Genomic DNA, 16,872 nt, shown 5'->3' with positions numbered 1-16,872 from the left:
CAGAACATAATAAAACTGGTTATGATCAGGTGACCTGAAGAGCCACGGGAAGGAAAAGAAATATATTTGTGTTTTGTTTTTTGAGATGGAGTTTCACTCTTGTGGCCCAGGCTGGAGTGCAATGGTGCGATCTCAGCTCACTGCATCCCCCACCTCCTGGGTTCCAGTGATTCTCCTGCCTCAGCCTCCCAAGTTGCTGGGATTACAGATGCCCACCACCACGCCCACCTAATTTGTGTTATTTTTAGTAGAGATGGGGGTTTCGCCATGTTGGGCAGGCTGGTCTTGAACTCCTGACCTCAGGTGATCCACCTGCCTCGGCCTCCCCAAGTGCTGGGATTACAGGCATGAGCCAACGCACCCGGCTTTATATCTGAATCTTAAAATCATTAATCAGAATAACTTTCTGAATTCTTACACAGGTTGAGCATCCCAAATCCAAAATCTGAAACTTTTGGGCACTGACATGACACTTAAAGGAAACAAATTTTCAGATTTAGGGGTGCTTAACTAGTTGACAGTGCAAATATTCCAAAATCCAGAAAAATCTGAAATCCAAAACACTTCTGGCCCCAAGAGTTTCAGATAACGGCTACTCAAACCTGTATATAATTTTTCTAAATGTTCAGTTACATATGATTATGTCTCTAATAAACTATTTCTCTCAAGTACTGAAATGCCCAATGATATACACAAAAATTACTGTAAATACTTTCCAACATTTAAAGACCTCTGTTTGATCATTATTAATCACCTATCATTCCTTCAAGTCTTCCATTAAAAATAAAAATAACCAGATGTCTTTGGCATAGAATTTTGCAGTGGAGATTTCTATCCTGCTTGGGTAGATTTTATGTCTTGATTTTTTAAATCTCTTTAAAACAAACCTAAATTGATCTTCTCTTGATTTCCTTTTTAACTGAATCAATCTCTTTTACCACAAACACACACAAAATTATTTCATTTGGCAGAAATTTAACATTTATTAATAAACAACCAAAAAGTATGGAGTTGTTACCTACCTGTAGTACCGAGATTGTAGATACGTTGAACAAACAGTCTTTGATACATGACTGGCCGACCCAAAGTCTATTACTTTAACCCTGTAAGGCTGCCGAACAGGATCCACCAACATAATATTCTCTGGTTTGAGATCAGCATGAATTAAACCAAGACTTTTCAATTTTTTCAGTGCAGTGGTCACTTGTTGAAGAATGGGCCGAATCACTTTTAGTGGCAGGGGACTAAATTTATTTTGTTTCAGAAAGTCATACAAGTTTTGTTCCAGCATCTCAAAAACTAAACAAGTATGGTTACGGTGCTGAAAGCATTCATAAGCTCGTACAAAGTTATATTCATCAGCATTCTCAGTACTGAGCCTTGCTAATATGCTCACTTCTATTTGACCTTGACGAGCATAAGAAGGATGATTTTTCAAAATTTTGATTGCTACAATTTCATTTGTCCCTCTTTTCCAGCATTTAACTACCTGGCCAAACGTGCCTCGACCAAGAAAATCAAGGACTTCGTAAGTATTTTTCATGGAGCATAAGACTTCATGCTGCACTAACTGATAGTCACCTTCTCCAGTGGTACAATTCTGTTTTGATCCTGTGGTAGTTGTCACAACTGTCACTGGATTTCCCATGTTGGTTTGCAACATTGCAGGAAGTATGGACAATTCATCGACAATCTGCATTGCGCTGCTATGATTATCCAACTCCTCACTCTTGCGCTTCAATCCACATCGCTGGGGGCCTTCTAGGAAATGCAATCTGTTTCGCCACGCCCCAATCTGAGGTGCCTGCACTTGAGCTTGCTGCGCCTGAGCTGTTATGACCTTTGTAGCACCTGCAGTGTTTTTCAAAACAACAGCACTTGTCTGCAATGAGAAGTTGTGTCCTCGAGGTCTATTAAATGGTATCTTTGTCTGAAAAGCACTACCCTTAGTGGGAGGATGAGAATTTCCAAAGTTTCTACCATTCACATAGGTCCGTGGATAGTTTCTTTCCTGGAATATACAACTGCTTGGCTCTACTTTGAGTTTCTTCACACTACAAAAGGCACTTGACTGAGTTTGATAAACATATGGTGGGTAGACCAAGACTTGTGAGGCCATACCTGCAAAAAAAAAAAAAAAAAAAAAGGAAAGAAGAAATATTAATGTCAACAATTTTTTTTTCAATTTTAAATCTCAGGAAGAAAACTCTTAAGGGTTAAATTCACAATTTGTAAAACAGTAATTAATTTCCACTAAGATAATTTTTTCCCTTGGAGAAGATAACTGTCTTTTTAATATCTCCATTTCAGTTAATTGATGCTTCAGATATTCTGAGTATTGCATAAAAAGTCTAAGAATAAAGAATCAAGTGCATTTAATTACTTAACAAATATTTACTGAGAAGCTGAAATGGCCAATATGCCCTAGAAACGGTGCCAACCTTTTCCCTCAAAAGAAAAGTACAGATCCCTGTAATCCTAGCACTTTGAGAGGCTGAGGCAGTTAGATCACTTGAGGTCAGGAGTTCGAGACCAGCCTGGCCAACATAGTGAAGAAACCCCAACTCTACTAATAATACAAAAATTAGCTGGGCGTGGTGGTGCATGCCTGGGGTCCCAGCTACTTGGGAGGCTGAGGCAGGAGAATCACTTGAACCCGGGAGGCAGAGGTTGCAGTGAGCCGAGATTGCACCACTGCACTTCAGCCTGTGAAACAGAGCAAAACTCTGCCTCAAAAAAAAAGTACAGATCCTTTAACTGTACACATTTGACAAAAGTAAAACACTCTATTACCAAATTAAAATGTATGAACCAATGACAAGAAAAGAAAATATGCATTACATAAACATAGTTTATAGGCATATTTCTTAAACCTAAAGCCCAAGAATTGCCTCAGGAGGAAAAAAAATCTATGTCTGCTTTAACTATATATATAATATATATTATATATGTGTGTATATATTATATATGTATATATATGTAATAAATATATATACATATAGTACATATGATATATATGTATATACAATATGTTTATGATATATGTACATATGTATATGTGTGTATATTATATGTATATATGTGTATATATTATAACATATGTATATATATTATATGTCTCAAAAAATATATGTATTTTTTGAGACAGAGTTTCGCTCTTGTCGCCCAGGCTAGAGTGCAATGGTACAATCTCAGCTCACTGTAACCTTGGCCTCTTGGGTTCAAGCGATTCTCCTGCCTTAGCCTTCCGAGTAAATGTGATTATAGGCATGCGCCACCACGCCTACTTTTTTTATTTTTAGTAGAGATGGAGTTTCACCATGTTGGCCAGGCTGGTCTTGAACTCCTTATCTCAGGTGACCCACCTGCGTCGGCCTCCCAAAGTGCTAGGATTATAGGCCGTGAGCCACCACGCCCCACCTATGGCAGGGATTTTAAATAAAATTAGGGTGCCCATTTCATGAATAGCTGATCCTACATTCTATTTACTAAATATATTATCCTTTGATCTTAAAAAGCATTATATTACAAAGACAAGTTAATGACTTTCTACCCAGTTATATTCATGTTCTCTTTCTTCTCAATTTGTACTTTATTATATGGATATTCCTTTAAACTTCCTCCAAATAATATTGGAAAATATTTGAAATTTTCAAAGCATATTTTCAAATCAAATTTCAAATCATATTTGAAAAACAGATTTAAAATCATTCTCAAGTTCTCAAGGACTAAATGACATTCTATTTATTTTATGCCTGCATCCAAAAAGGATGTGATTTACTGAAGGTGAAATAGCCAACATTCTTACCACACAACCATTAAGTGTTTAATGATTTTATAAACATTATTTGATTCAGATATAACATAGATACGAAAGAGGATTCAGTTTTATTCTGGCATACTTAATTCTCCCCTATGACCTTATTTTACCAACTTAGAATTTATAAAATATGAAATCCACCTAGCAACTGCTGACCTATCTATAGGAACTTAAAACATATATACACATAAGAATGAATCCTCAGTACCATAGCTAGAAAAACTGATAATTACACAGGTGTTAGATCTGCCTTCCATCTACTTGGTCTGCCACAACAACATATAATAAACGTGTACATCAAAACCACCATTTGATAGAATCATCACTTTAAGTAATACTCCATGTTTTCTACTTGTATAAAATTATCTTGGTAATTTTCCTAATGGTAAAATCCTAATACAAATGAACAAGTGTAAAAATAAGCTGAGAAACCAGATACAGGAACTTTGCATTGTGTTCTCTTAGTGCTTTTCTGCACATCTACCCTTTCTTCTTTCAACAAGGTCTCACCTAGGCTGCAGCGCAGTGGCACAATCATAGCTCACTGCAGCCTCCAACTCCTGGCCTAAAGTGATCCTCTCATCTTAGGCTCCCAAAATGCTGGGATTACAGGCATAAGCCACTGCACCCAGATTCACATCTACTATTGAACACTTTAAAAACTCTTTTAGATTTCAATCAAAGTAAAATAATATATCCTTGCTGAAGCCTTTCCAGAAACATATAAACTCACCCTCCAGGCAGGGGTGAGCATTCAGTGCTCTCACAGTAGTTCCTAAATTCTTCTCATTTTGCGATTACATTTCATTATATTGTAATTGTCAGTGTATATATCTGTCTTTCACACTAGATCTAAAGCAAAGTGCCAAGGATATAGAGTTGGTGTTCAATAAATGTTGGTTCGTTGGTTGGTTGAAATATCTTCATTTTCTACAATTTAAAAATCTGTATTATATTAACTATGTGGTCTCCTACTCTTGTAACAAATCACAAACATCAGTTCTTTAACTCAGAATCCACAGATTACCATCACAATCTGTAATATCTGTATTAAAAATAAGAGCAACTACCTACTGAGCACTTACTATGCAACAGTTTACCACTTTATTTACAATATTTTATCTAATCATAGCAATATCTTTCCAATTTGCTTTTAAGAAAACTAAAGTTGGCCAGGCGCAGTGGCTCATGCCTGTAATCTCAGCACTTTGGGAGGTCGAGGTGGGCAGATCACAAGGTCAGGAGTTCGACACCAGCCTGGCCAACGTGGTGAAGCCCCATCTCTACTAAAAATACAAAAATCAGCCAGGTGTGGTGGTGCACACATACAATCCTAGCTACTGGAGAGGCTGAGGCACAAGAATCGCTTGAACCCAGGAGCAGAGGTTGCAGTGAGCCAAGATCGTGCCACTGCACTCCAGCCTGGGCAACAGAGCGAGGCTCCATCTCCAAAAGAAAAAAGAAAAAAAAAGGAAACTGAAGTTTACCAAGACTAGGTAACTGGCCCATAGTCAATAGCTAAGGTATGGTAAAAGGAACAAGTAAATGCATGGCCTTTCAGATAAAAGGTGTAAATTTATACCTCCTTCAGCTTTCCTGTGCACAATCCACCACATTCCTAATTTGACTTGACCTTAATAAATCTGCTACAAAACCTTACTAGACAAATTAAGACTTGATGTTCATTCTGTAAGAGAAAATCATAAATTGAAATTCTGGAGTTTCGCCAGGCACAGTGGCTCATGCCTGTAATCCGAGCACTTTGGGAGTCCAAGGCGGGCGGATCACAAGGTCAGGAGATCAAGACTATCCTGGCTAACACAGTGAAACCCCGTCTCCACTAAAAACACAAAAAATTAGCCGGGCGTGGTGGTGGGCACCTGTAGTCCCAGCTACTCAGGAGGCTGAGGCAGGAGAACGGCGTGAACCCAGGAGGCAGAGGCTGCAATGAGCTGAGATCACACCACTGCACTCCAGCCTGGGTGACAGAGTGAGATTCTGTCTCAAAAAAAAAAGAAATTCTGGAGTTCCAAACCATCTCATTGGCATCTACTGACATTTATTCCATACCTTTACTCAGAAGAGATCTTGAAACTCCATCAATTGATCGTTCTTTTAATGAAGAAAAACCACACTGAAAACTGCTAAATGTATCAAACTCATCCATTAAGGCACTTTTGTGAGGTTTCCAATCTTACCTGCAATAGTTTTTCTAAGAGACTAGGTCTCACTGTATTGCCCACTCTGGTCTTGAACTCCTGTTCTCAAATGATCCTCATACCTCAGCCTCCCAAGTAATCTCAAATAGATTATAGGTTCGAGCCACTGCACCCTGCTCGATAATTTAACATTGCCATAATTCTCCTAACTTATAAACCACTTCTGTAACCCATACCCATAGACTCAGAAAAAGAGATGATTAAATTCACAGATAATTTTTTTTTTTGAGACAGTCTCACTCTGTTGCCCAGGCTGGAGTACAGTGGCGTGATCACGGCTCACTGCAACCTCCACCTTCCAAGTTCAAGCAATTCTCCTGCCTCAGCCTCCCGAGTAGCTAGGATTACAGGCACCCGCCACCACGCCTGGCTAATTTTTCTATTTTTAGTAGAGACAGGATTTCGTCATGTTGGCCAAGCTGGTCTCAAACTCCTGGCCTCAAGTAATCCACCCACCTCGGCCTCCCAAAGTGCTGAGATTACAGGCATGAGCCACTGCACCCAGCCCATTTTTTTTTTTTTTTTTTGAGACAGAGTCTTTGTTGCCCAGACTAAAGTACAATAGCACAAACACGGCTCGCTGCAGCTTCGACCTCCTGAGCTCAAATGATCCTCCCACCTCAGCCACCCAAGTAGCTGAGACCACAGATATGTGCTACCATGCCCAGCTAATTTTTAAATTTTGTAGAGATGGGGTCTTGCCATATTGCCCAGGCTGGTCTCGAACTCCTGGGTTCAAGCAATTCTCCTCCTGACTTGGCCTCCCAAAGTGCTGGAATTACAGACATAAGCCACTGAGCTCGGCCAACAGATAAATTTTAAAACAGCTATTATATACTTGTGGATTTAAAGGAAAGCATGAACATAAGTAGGAGAGACATGAAAAATATAGAAGAACACTGTACACCATACATGCACAGATAGTGGGAAGGCAATCTGGCAGTATTTAACAAAATTGCAAATGAACATACCCTCTGACCTAGAAATGTAGGCAACTCAGACACTGTACAAGAATATTCACTGCAGCACTGTGTAAAGCAACCTAATACTGTAAATAACCTACATATCCATCAAAAGGTACTAAACAGACCTTGACACATGGACCAATTTAAAAAGAATGAAGACAATTTATTTGCCTTGTTATTGACCTGATTCTGAAGATAATACTGCTACCTGAAAAAAAGCAAGATTTCAAAAAATGTGTACTTTACAACAGATATTACCATATGTGTTGAGGAATTATATGCATATATTTGCATATGCACTGAATATCTATAGATACATAAAGAAACTGAGGGTTTCTTTGCCTTGGTGAAGAGTAACAATACTGGGAGCAATGAAAATAATTACTTTTCACTGTGCATCCTTTACTACATACATGTATCACCTGTTCAAAGAAAGTTTTTTAATCATCTGTGGAACCTATTAAAACATATATATTTAAAAATAAAATAATCTGGGATTTGCTTTGAAATAATATAGAAGAGGAAAAAGTGGATGGGGATATGGATAAAATGAAATGAGTCATAAACTGTTATTTATAGAAGCTTGATGATGGGTATATTGGGGTTCATTATGCTATCCTGTCTACTTTTGAATACGTTTATATTTTTCCTTAATAAAAAGTTAAGTAAGGGCCAAGCATAGTGGCTCACACCTATAATCCCAGCACTTTGGGACACCAAGGCAGGTGGATCATTTGAGGTTGGAGTTCGAGACGAGCCTGACCAACATAGTGAAACCCTGACTCTACTAAAAACACAAAACTTAGCCAGGTGTGGTGGCACACACCTGTAATCCCAGCTACTCATGAGGCTGAAGCAGGAGAATCGCTTGAACCCAGGAGGTGGAGGTTACAGTGAGCCGAGATCGTGTCACTGCACTCCAGCCTGGGCAACAGAGCAAGACTCTGCCTAAAAAAAAAAAAAAAAAAAAGGATAAATAAGTAAATATACACATAAAACTCTAATCAGAAAGATTTTGATTCAGTAGTCTGTGATAAGGTCCAGGCATCTGAAAGTGTACAAGCTCCCAGGGTCACTTAGAGTCATGCTAAAATCTGAGAACCAATGACCTCGTCCGTACAAAAACCACAGGCAAACTCAAGTCCTACCAAATTAGGGCCCCCAAGTCTGAAAAAACAGGATGAAGTGCCAGGGAATCAGATCAATGCCCACCACTCTAGGCTAATTCATGCCGTGTTAAATTGTAGAAACAGCTGATAAATGACATAGAGAAATTTTTAAAACTGCTGCAATTTCTGGATCCTGCCGTTGCTAGCTTTTCTTTCCCAACATGCCAAGCTGGAAGGCAATCAATCAACCCAAGGCTCCAACCAGGACCGACTACATGAAACTTAGACAAAGTGTTATTATCCCCCACCAGCCAATTCTCAACCACTGTGCTCTGTGAACCCATCTCAAAAGGCACTTTAGAAAATAAACACAGATAGAAATACCAAGCAATTTATAGTTCACCAGAAGGCATAGGTGGTGGTGCTGGAGACAAGTATAAAAAACCATAAGACCTATAAATTACTTATTAACTTGACCACTGTGACTTCCTAGTATATCCAGGTAATTAACTCTTTTCCTTCTCCTACCCTCCATCAGATAGACTCATGACTTGTTATATCTGCTGTTTATGGATTTTACAAAGTACTATATTCCCAGGAGCTACTGAAGCCCATAGAGTCCAAAATATTTTTTTAGTACAATACTATTTCCTATTTTTCATTAAAATATATACTGTGTTGTCCTCTGCAGCTATATTATTCATGACCTTGCCAATTGTTCTTATCAACTAAGAAACGATGTTTTGAAATACTACCCCTTTGTGAGCTGGAGCTCCCCATAAAACATTACTCAGAGGATAGTGAAGACTCCTATTAGAGCAACCATTACACTTTCATTCCTTAGAATTAACAATTTCAGGTTCTTTAATCTACTATGGTCTGAATGCTTGTGTCCCCGACCCTGCCCCTCGGCTCCCCCAGAATTTGTATGTTGAAACTTAACCCCCAAAAAAGAGATGGTATTAAGAGGTGGGACCTTTGGGAGCTGTAGATCATGAGGGCTCTATCCTCATGAATGGGATTAGTGCTCTTTTACATAAAAGAGGCCTGAGGCAGCTTGTTCACCCCTTCTACCATATAAGGACACAGCAAAAGGGCACCATCTTTGAAGGAGGAGAAAGTGAGCCCTCACCAGACACCAAATCTGCTGGCACCTTGATCTTGAACTCCAGAGCTGTGAGCAATAAGGTTATGCTCTTTATAAATTACCCAGTCTTACGGATTTTATTATTGCAGCCCAAATGGACTAACATATAGATCTTATTTTTCCAATTCTCTAACAAACTTTAAGTCTCATCTGAACTACTCGATCCAAATTGTTCACCAAACCAGCAATGTAATCAATATTGACACCCATAGTCATGAGTCTGATCATTGCTAACCATAGTGGGCTGTTTCCATCTTTTTTTACTACACATAATATTAGCCCTTCTGAAAAGGGAGGGAGAAAACAGAAACAGAAATATTTTACCAAGCTATATTCTATTTATTTGCCAATATGACATTTCTGAATTATTTTTGACCAAACTTATACACACCCCAAATGTAATAGGGTTCTTCTTTTTTTTTTTTTTTTTTTTTTTGAGACAAAGAGTCTCCCTCTGTCACCTATGCTGGAGTGCTGGAGGGCAGTAACGTTATCACAACTCACTGCAACCTCCGCCTCCCCGGGTTCAAGTGATTCTCGTGCCTCAGCCTCCCAAGTTGCTGGGATTATAGGCATACACCCCCATGTCCAGCTAATTTCTGTATTTTTAGTAGAGATGAGGTTTCACCATGTTAGCCAGGTTGGTCTCAAATTCCTGGCCTCAAGCCATCCAACCACCTCAATCTCTCAAGTGTTGGGATTACAAGCATGAGCCACCATACCTGACTGAGTTCTTCTTTTAAATGTACTTTGATATCACAAATAAATTTAATAAAAGACAATAATGCCTTGCACTCTCCTTACTCAATTTACTTCTTCTATCTGTTGAAATCTCCATTTTAAAATCTTTTCCTTTTTAAAAATTGTGGTAAAAAATAAATAAAATTTACTGTCTTAAATCATTTTAAGTGTACTGTTCAGTGACATTAAGTACAGGGAGCGTGCTAAAAAACAAAGAAACCAGCAACACCAAGAAACACAAGTAGGTGCTTCTTGATCAACTACCAAGTCCCTCTCCTATTCCTACTTTGGTCTTTACATGGACCCAGTTATCTCTCGCAGTCTTCTCTTTCCTCCCTTATCTCAATCAAACCCTGAGATAGGAGTTTATGCTCCTATAAACACAGTCCTTCACATTCTGTCCTCAAAATACCGTCCTTTTCCTTTGACCTATCATCTCTTCCTGATTATTTCCCACCACAGACTCACAATATTTTTGGCTAAATTCTAGTTCCTCTTTCTAATAAAATTATAGATTGAAAATTAACACTTTTCTTACATAGCACAAAAGGTATTCATAAAGATTTATAATTTTTTTCTCTTAGTTTAAAATTAGTTACATTTTTAACAAATTAATCATCGACCTCTGACAGAAATGAAAGGTTTTCTTTAAAGACGTAAAAAGCACACATTCTAAGAGGGAAAATATGACAAATTTGATTTTATTAAAATTTAAAACTTTCATTCATCAAATGATACCTGAAATAAAGATAAGCCACTGACATAGAGAAGTTATTTGCACGTAACTGAGAAAATATCTAAAGAAGTCATATTATGTTTGGTAAAACTGAGGAGACAAATGGACAGAAGATATAAACAGACAATTCACAGACAGGAAATACACGCCAAGTCTTACACTAGCAAGGAAAATGCAAATTAAAACCACACAGAAGATATAAACAGACAATTCACATAAAAGAAATACAAGCCAAGTCTTATTTTAAAAAATTATCAACCTCACTAGTAATAAGGAAAACGCAAATTAAAACCACAGTAAGATGCCATTTTATAGCTATCAAACTGGCAAAAAGAAGTAGGACAACACCCACTGTTGAAGAATAGGGCAACAGGGTATATATACTAGGGTAAGAAGTACAATTACTTTTGAGGGCAAAGCTGAAAATGGACATACTCTATAATCCAGCAATTCTTCTCCCAGGTGTATATCCCATCTAGAGAAACTCTCACAAATATGCACAAAGAAACAGGTAAATTAATGTTCACTGCAGCACTACATATACATATATGTAGTATCAAAATTTCAGAATAATCTAATCGTCAGAAAAGGACTGGATATTGTGGCTTAGTCATAAAATACAAAGCATGTAATGCAAGTGTGGCTCATATCACTATTATATATTTACGTACCAAAAAAAAGAAAATATACCAATTGTTAGAGCAAGACATCATTGATTTTAAGATGCATTCCAGTTTCAAAGATGTTAAAATGTTGGAAGGAAATGTGCTAGAACTGAAGTGCAGCAAAATGAATTAACTGAAATTACATACATCAATGTACATAAATCTGAAAACAATATAGAACAAAAAAAGTTGCAGAAGAGCATGTATCATTTATTATAAAGTTAATAGAACATAAAACTATACCATGTTTTATATGTGGTAAAGGTATAAAAACATGCATGAAAATGACAGACATGTCAAGGAAGAAAAGAGAAGGAAGGGACCGCAAATTTATTTTGCACACTGGATGACAGCTGCATAGGAAGTGATTCTATTACTCCCTATACTTTCATAGCCTGAGTTTACATTAATTTTTAAATAAAGGTAAAAAATCTATCAGAGAATAGGAATAACCTATTTTAGTAATTGTTTATTTTAAATTACAAAATACAGCCCTGGCGCGGTGATTCACATCTGTAATCCCAGCACTTTGGGAGACCGAGGCGGGTGAATCATTTGAGACCAGCCTGGTCAACATGATGAAACCCCGCCTCTACTAAAAATACAAAAATTACCTGAGTGTGGTGGTGCACACCTGTAATTTAGCTACTTGAGAAGCTGAGGCATGAGAATCACTTGAACCCAGGAGGCAGGGGTTGCAGTGAGCCGAGATCATGCCACTGCACTCCAGCCTGGGCAACAGGTGAGACTCTATCTCAAAAAAAAGTAAGAATAAAAAAATAAAATAAAATCACAAAAATATGACCATTTTAGATATATTTTATTAACATAATCAATCAGCCATACCTTATTTCATTCAGTTGGTAACCATACCAATTTGGTAATCACACCAAAGTGAAGCAGTCACCTGTTCAATCCATATAAGCCTAAAATATTTGCCATGTACCCCAAGAAACTAGCTAGAATCTATCTCAGATATGAAAGTGATTGTATGTAAACTATACATAATGAATATCCAAAAGTTATTTCATAACATTATTTACCATATTAGCATTTACAGTATTATTTATTCATAGACTCTATCTCAAAAATAAGAAAAATTCAAATTGAGGAACAGTCTACAAAATAATGGCAGTATTCTTCAAAATGTCAGTGTCAAATCAACATAAAGACTGAGGAAGTTTTCAGATCACAGATTAAACTAAAGAGATATAACAACTGACCAGTCTTTATGCAATTAGTTAGAGGTAAAGGGACATCATGCTTGCAACTCACTTGCAAAAAGTTCAGATAAAAACATAACATAGATATAGAGAAAAAAAGGTAAAAGCAAATGCAGTAAAATGTTAACATTTGAATAATCCAGGTGAAAAATACACAGGAATTCTTTGTATTATTCTTGCAACTTTTCTGTAGGTCTGAATATTTGTCAAAGGATAAGTTAAACAGAAAACAAGAATGAGGGACAGGTATAAAACAATGTCTTTATTGAACAAGACTCTTCTTCGAGGGTCACTAACTTGTGGATGAACAGCCAAATGTGGTAGGCGTGGCCCAGAGCACCTAAAGTCTAGAATTGCCAGGTATATGAAGAGTCCCTGCGATCATCTGCCAGCATTAATTTTAAAAGTAATCATAAGCAGTGAGGGCAAATTTCTTCATTTAAAAGTATTACCTAATTCATAACAGTTTTTAAAACTGTTGGTCATTATATAACTTCTTCAATCAATAAAGACTAAAAGTAAAATTTCATTATGTGATCCAATAAATTCTGACAATTAAAAGAGCTTTTCATTCTTCAAAGGACAGAACCATAGTGCCAGTCTATGCGTGGTTCTATAAATAGAAATTACAAAATCGAACTATATAACAAACAATATTTAGCCAGTAAAAAGGAGTTTCTAGTCAGTTTATTTCATTTCTCAATTACCTTGCTTAAAGTGCAGATTTATAAAAGACAAAATAACATGCCATTAAAAAAAAAAGGCAGGAAACACTAGACAGTAAGTTGCTAGTATGAACAGTAAATGAGTTTAATTCTTCATTGGTTAACTAGTTGTCAGTATTTTAAATACCTCTATTATTTTAACAGATTATTTTTACCAGCATTAAATCCAGGAAATAATACTAAACCATTTCATTGGCTGGGCGCAGTGGCTTACGCCTGTCATCCCAGCACTTTGGGAGGCTGAGGTCGGCGGATCACGAGGTCAGGAGTTCAAGACCCACCTGACCAATATGTTGAAGCCCTGTCTCCACTACAAATACAAAAATTAGCTGGGCATGGTGGCATGCACCTGTAATCCCAGCTACTCAGGAGGCTGAGGCAGGAGAGTAGCCTCCTGCAGCCTCCGCCTCACTTGAGCTCGGGAGGCGGAGGTTGCAGTGACTCGAGATCACACCACTGCACTCCAGCCTGGGCGACAGAGCGAGACTCCATCTCAAAAAAAAAAAAAAAAAATTGTGTCTACCATTTCATATAAGAAAGAAACATTTTCACATAAATGAACCACCATGCATTGTAAAACTTAATAAACTAAACCTGCTGTCCAAGGTGCCTACAGAACATTTATTTTGAAAATACTAAAGTCTTGGGTATTTTCCAGCAGTATTGTGAACAAAGCATCTAGAGAATGTGTTGACTATAACACAAATCAGCATGTTAAATAACAAGCTTCATCTGACTTAGCAAAATGTTCCAACATTTGGAACAGAAAATGACCTGTTGGACATTTCAAAGCTGCTAGAAATCACCCTGCCAGTACAAATCTTTAACAAGGCTAGAAAAGAGTTAATTAATTTTTAAAAATTACATAAGGATTACTCTTACTAAAGCAGATAATTCTCTAGGTTTTAAAAAGCTATATAAAATAAAAAATCAGAAATGGACACCCTAACAGAAAGGTGGACTAAAGATAAAAAGTTTACCTGAAGCTCCCTCTTTCTTGATATAAACTTAAGATTAATAATTCAAATTCAGCTTATAAAACTTAAGTACTAAAGAAAATTTTACTTAAATTTTTCACACAATGCCCAATATACCAATGGGCTATCAGAAAGAGTAAACAGTTTTTTAAGTTTGGGTTATGAACAACTCCCTTAATAGAAAGCAAATGTATTACTTTCTACTTTATAGGAAAATCCGTCCCAAAAGAACCACCACAGAACTTTTATTTCTTATAAAAATCTATGTAACTTTCAGACAAAGATAAATACAAAATATTGAAGATTAAGAAGGCAAAGGTCAAATGATTCCTACAAGAAGATCACCTGACATCATCTACCTTTGAAACAACTCAACAGGTGAACTGGAATCCTAGATTAATAATTTGACTGAATGCCCACTGCTGACACCAATAAAAAGGAAAAAATTCTGCCAACAAGTAAGATTTTTGTATGAGATAATGATTCAAAGCTCTAAATGAACATTTAGAGAACCAAGGGTCAGGTTCCATAAAACTTTTCGAAAGTATGGTCTACCTTAAACAACCTTAAGATTCTAATCACTACATTCACACCTGAAAGAGAAATATCACTCTACAGTAATGTAAATCACACAAGAATTAAAGATCTAAAAATCAATGTAGTGAGAACAGTGGCTACCATCTCCTCTGCCAGACATATAACAGTTTCTCTATTGTAAAAGCTGAAAAGTTAAATATTTACAACTGCATAAGCTTGAGTACAGTACTTTCAGTTTTTAAAAATCTTTATGAAAGACATTGTGGGGCCTGGAAAAATTAAGTTGAACAGAAAAGTCAACTGTTTCTCTTTTCCAAATTCTATTAAGATCCTACAGGGTCCTAATATGCCTTACACTGCTAAATTCAAAGCATTTTTTAAATTTCTGCAATTATGTTTTCTCTCTACTCAGGCTGCAGTTGCCAGACATTCCACCTTATATAAATGCCCTTTTTAAGAAATTTTGCGAAGTATCATCCAAAACCTTTCTTTTTTTTTTTGAGATGGAGTCTCACTCTGTTTCTCAGGCTGGAGTGCAGTGGCGCAATCTCGGCTCAATGCAAGCTCCGCCTCTCAGGTTCACACCATTCTCCTGCCTCAGACTCCCAAGTAGCTGGGACTACAGGCGCCCACCACCATGCCCGACTAATTATTTTTGTATTTTTAGTACAGATGGGGTTTCATCATGTTAGCCAGGATGGTCTCAATCTCCTAACCCCGTGATCTGCCCTCCTGGGCCTCCCAAAATGCTGAGATTACAGGCGTGAGCCACCGCGCCCAGCCCAAAACCTTTCTAATGTAGAAATAATCTTTTTAATTTTCAAAGTTTAACTGTCACTTATATCTTGTCAACTGAGGATGGCCCTTTACAATGGCTTCAGGAAACTCTCTGGTATCAAGTTGGAAACAATAGGGAGGCCTAGGAGGGAGGATCATTTGAACCCAAGAGTTTAAGATCATCCTGGGCAAGATGGCAAGACCCTATCTCTATTTAAAAAAAAAAAAAAAAATTAGCCAGGTACGGTGACACACACCTATAGTCCCAGCTACTTGAGAGGATGCCTTGAGCCCAGGAGTTTGAGGTTGCTTGAACTATGATAATGCCTGCCACTGCACTCCAGCCTGGGTGACAAAGCAACAGTCATCTCGACAGGGGACAGGAGGGGACGGGAGGGGAGGAAGAGAGAAAGAGGGAAAGAGAGAGGGAAGGAAGGGAAGGAAGGAGGGAAGGAGGGAAGGAAGGTAGGAGGGAGGGAGAGACAGAGGAAGGAGGAAGGGTGGGTGGAAGGACGGAGGGAGGGAGGGAGGGAAGACTGAGATCGCACCACTGCACTCCAGCCTCAGCAACAGAATGAGACTCCATCAAAAGAAAAAAAGAAAAGAAAAGAAAAGAAAAGAAAAGAAAAGGAAAGGAAAGGAAAAGAAAAGGAAAAGGGAAAAGGAAAGGAGAAAGATCTCTCTCATTCTTATGACAAATTTGAGGAAGGGGGATAAAGCAGAAATTTGCAACAGGTCTCCTTAGGAAAGCCAGAAAAACTAAAGAACAACAATGTAATTTACAAAATCTAAAAGGAAAGAAAACAAGCAGCTTCTCAAGACAGTACCCACAAAGAAACGACATTGAATTCCTTTTTTTTCGGAGATGGAGTCTCGCTCTGTCACCCAGGCTAGAGTGTAGTGGTGCGATCTCGGCTCATTGCAACCTCCACCACCCATGTTCAAGCGATTCTCCTGCCTCAGCCTCCTGAGTAGCTGGGATTGAAGGCACCTGCCACCACGCCTGGCTAATCTTCTGAATTTTTAGTAGAGATAGGGTTTCACCATGTTGGCCAGGCTGGTGTCGAACTCCTGATCTCAAGTAATCCACCTGCCTCGGCCTCCCAAAGTACTGGGATTACAGGCGTGAGCCACTGCACCCAGCCACGACATTGAATTCTTAAAAATCTATTAGAACCGGCCGGGCGCGGTGGCTCAAGCCTGTAATCCCAGCACTTTGGGAGGCCGAGAC

At 38.0% G+C, this 16,872-nt stretch overlaps 1 protein-coding gene across 5 annotated transcripts in view; it reads right to left on the bottom strand.

Annotated features, from left to right (window-relative positions):
• The window catches only part of HIPK3 (homeodomain interacting protein kinase 3), a 95,449-nt gene that overhangs the window by 62,935 nt on the left and 15,642 nt on the right, over positions 1–16,872 (bottom strand). For 4 of the 5 annotated variants that reach the window (XM_017849720.1, XM_017849723.1, XM_017849721.1 and 1 more), the window contains exon 2: positions 1,023–2,121. In XM_017849720.1, the coding sequence (XP_017705209.1) occupies positions 1,023–2,119 (1,097 nt within the window). In that variant the 5' untranslated portion in view covers positions 2,120–2,121. Of the gene's footprint in view, positions 1–1,022; positions 2,124–16,872 lie in introns of those variants that run through there. The other variant, XM_017849722.1, reaches the window with a different exon arrangement.

The sequence above is a fragment of the Rhinopithecus bieti genome, unplaced genomic scaffold (genome assembly GCF_001698545.2).
Source record: "Rhinopithecus bieti isolate Rb0 unplaced genomic scaffold, ASM169854v2 scaffold_32083, whole genome shotgun sequence".
NCBI classification, from domain to species: domain Eukaryota; kingdom Metazoa; phylum Chordata; class Mammalia; order Primates; family Cercopithecidae; genus Rhinopithecus; species Rhinopithecus bieti.
The sequence above is the reverse complement of the archived record's forward strand: the minus strand, read 5'-3'. Positions and strand labels throughout refer to the sequence as shown.